Here is a 2,317-nt window from a genome sequence, read left to right as displayed (position 1 = left end):
CGGAATTGCGACATAAAAAGAACCCCCATCAGCTAATGTCTTACCCAGAGAGGTTTTTTCTTTGCTTTTGCTTAGACATCTATTTAATTTTTAATTTTTTAAAATTATTTAAATGTAAAACTGGCACATACAAAGTTACGTAAACATCGTTGCCATATCATCAATTTTTAGAGACTTTTGGATGGAGCTAATGCCGAGGGGCAAGGTGGAACATCAAACCTTGGTGAAGGGGGCGAAGTGGGCCACTTTGACTTTTAGGAACAATGTGAAATTTAATCTTAATTTTAAGGGTGCTACTATAAATAAGTCAAAAAAAAGAGAAAAAAACAAAGAAAAAGAGCTCCACTCTACATTGACAAAACATTAAATCCAATTGAAACCTCAAACCCATAAAAAAGTCCATCTACAAGGAATAAGTCCATTACGTTGTAGCCACCACCACATGATTTTTTTATGGTTATATTGGGAGGATCACCACATGATTTTCAATGAGAAAGAAGGAATTTTTTAATTTTTAATTTTTTTTGAAGATGCAAGAGTAAGAATTTAGGGAAGAAGAAGTCACTTGCAGAGAATAGGAACAAAAGTCGAGCATATTTTATGTGAGAAAATAAAAGCAGAGGGTTAAGTGCGAAAAATTGGTTCGAGGGACTAAATTGAGATTAACATTTAAGTGGAGATGAAAACGGTAATTAAGCATTTTATTTTATTTTGTATTGTCGTATATAAGAAATGAAAAGAAAAGAACAGAAAAGAAAGGAATTTGTTGAGAGTAGTCAACGCAGGCCAGTGACCATGGACAGCATCCTTCAGAAGCTGAGGAATTTGGACGCCTACCCTAAAATCAATGACGATTTCTTCAGCCGTACACTCTCCGGTGGCATTATTACCCTCGCCTCTTCCCTCCTTATCCTCTTGCTTTTCTTCTCTGAGCTCAGTATGCAACCCTTTTTCACTTTTTCTATTTATCAACTCTCTCTCTCTCCCCCCTGTTTATTTTTCGCTTTTCTAATAGTTCTGAGGTGCGGAAAAAGTTTAGAAATTGTAGCATTTGGGTTGTGCTGGATTGCTTCTGTCATCTATATCTATTGTTTGTAAATGGATCAACTGAGATTTTTGTTTAATTTTATTTTTGTGTTAAAAGTCAATTTGGTTCACTTCACACACTGGGCTTGGATTAATTGGGTTTTTTTCAGGGACAATTAAAAGTTTCTTCTTGATGAATAAATTTGTGGAGGGGAAATTGGAGTTAGTTAGAGGATCATATTTGTAGCTATTCGTCGTGATGAATAAATATTTGTGGTGGATTAGATGATGGAAGGCCTTGATAGTAGCCATTGGCCATCGATCAAGGGATCAAAACTATCAATAAGCGGCACAATAATTCTATTAAATCTGTTTGTAATGCTGAGTTCTTTTTCCCTTTTACTGCTGCAGTCATCGATCCAATTGGATGAATGCTGGAGCTATGACCACTTATTTTGCTGTTATATAATATTATAAAGTTGTATTTTATTTGTTTATTTATTCTTTTACTTGCTTGTGCTTGCAGGACTATACCTCCACACTGTTACAGAGTCAAAGCTGCTTGTAGATGCTTCAAGAGGAGAAACCTTACATATCAATGTAATGATCTCTGTATTTTTGCTTCCCCATGTTCACTTTTAAGTGATCAATGTTAAACCATTCATTTTACAATAACTTCAAAGGTTCAAATTATCATTCTTTGCAAGTTATAGTTGTTATTTTGTAAAACACCTTTTTATCTGTTATGTTCATACATTTACATCCATTCTGGTTTTGCACTTTTACATGGAGTAGTGCATTTGCATGTGAAATATTGTCCCACATAGTCGTTACTGGTTCTAGTTTTACTGATTATTTGTTTTTGGTTGAAACTGCAGTTTGATGTAACTTTTCCTGCTATCCGGTGCTCATTACTCAGTCTTGACACAATGGATATCAGTGGAGAACAACATTTTGACATAGTATAATACTACAGGCAGCTGCTTCTTGTTAATTGTTTTTCTGCGTTAAAAATTGCAATTGTGTTAGGAACATGTTTAATATTGACTTTTATTGCAATCATGTTGCTTGTGACCAACTTTCTTGAATGTCATGCTTACTTCTTGTTAACAATCACAATTTATGATATATCTACTTGCAGCGACACGATATAGTCAAGAAAAGAATTGATGCTCATGGTAATGTAATAGAAGCTAAGAAGGATGGAATTGGTGCACCAAAGGTTTGTGGGAGCAGCCTTCTGGCATTTTTCTTCAGCATGCACTGGTTACATACTTATCTTACATGTTTG

General features: G+C 34.8%; 1 protein-coding gene across 1 annotated transcript in view; it reads left to right on the top strand.

The window, feature by feature from the left end:
* Window positions 1-734: 734 nt before the first annotated feature.
* Window positions 735-2,317, top strand: part of LOC117638362 (endoplasmic reticulum-Golgi intermediate compartment protein 3-like) — a 2,176-nt gene continuing 593 nt past the window's right edge. Inside the window, exons 1-4 of the mRNA XM_034373494.1 lie at window positions 735-937; window positions 1,553-1,626; window positions 1,905-1,988; window positions 2,168-2,248. Of these exons, the coding sequence (XP_034229385.1) occupies window positions 796-937; window positions 1,553-1,626; window positions 1,905-1,988; window positions 2,168-2,248 (381 nt within the window). The 5' untranslated portion in view covers window positions 735-795. The remainder of the gene's footprint in view (window positions 938-1,552; window positions 1,627-1,904; window positions 1,989-2,167; window positions 2,249-2,317) is intronic.

The sequence above is a fragment of the Prunus dulcis genome, chromosome 8 (assembly GCF_902201215.1).
Source record: "Prunus dulcis chromosome 8, ALMONDv2, whole genome shotgun sequence".
NCBI lineage: Eukaryota > Viridiplantae > Streptophyta > Magnoliopsida > Rosales > Rosaceae > Prunus > Prunus dulcis.
This window is presented reverse-complemented; position numbering and strand designations above follow the sequence as displayed.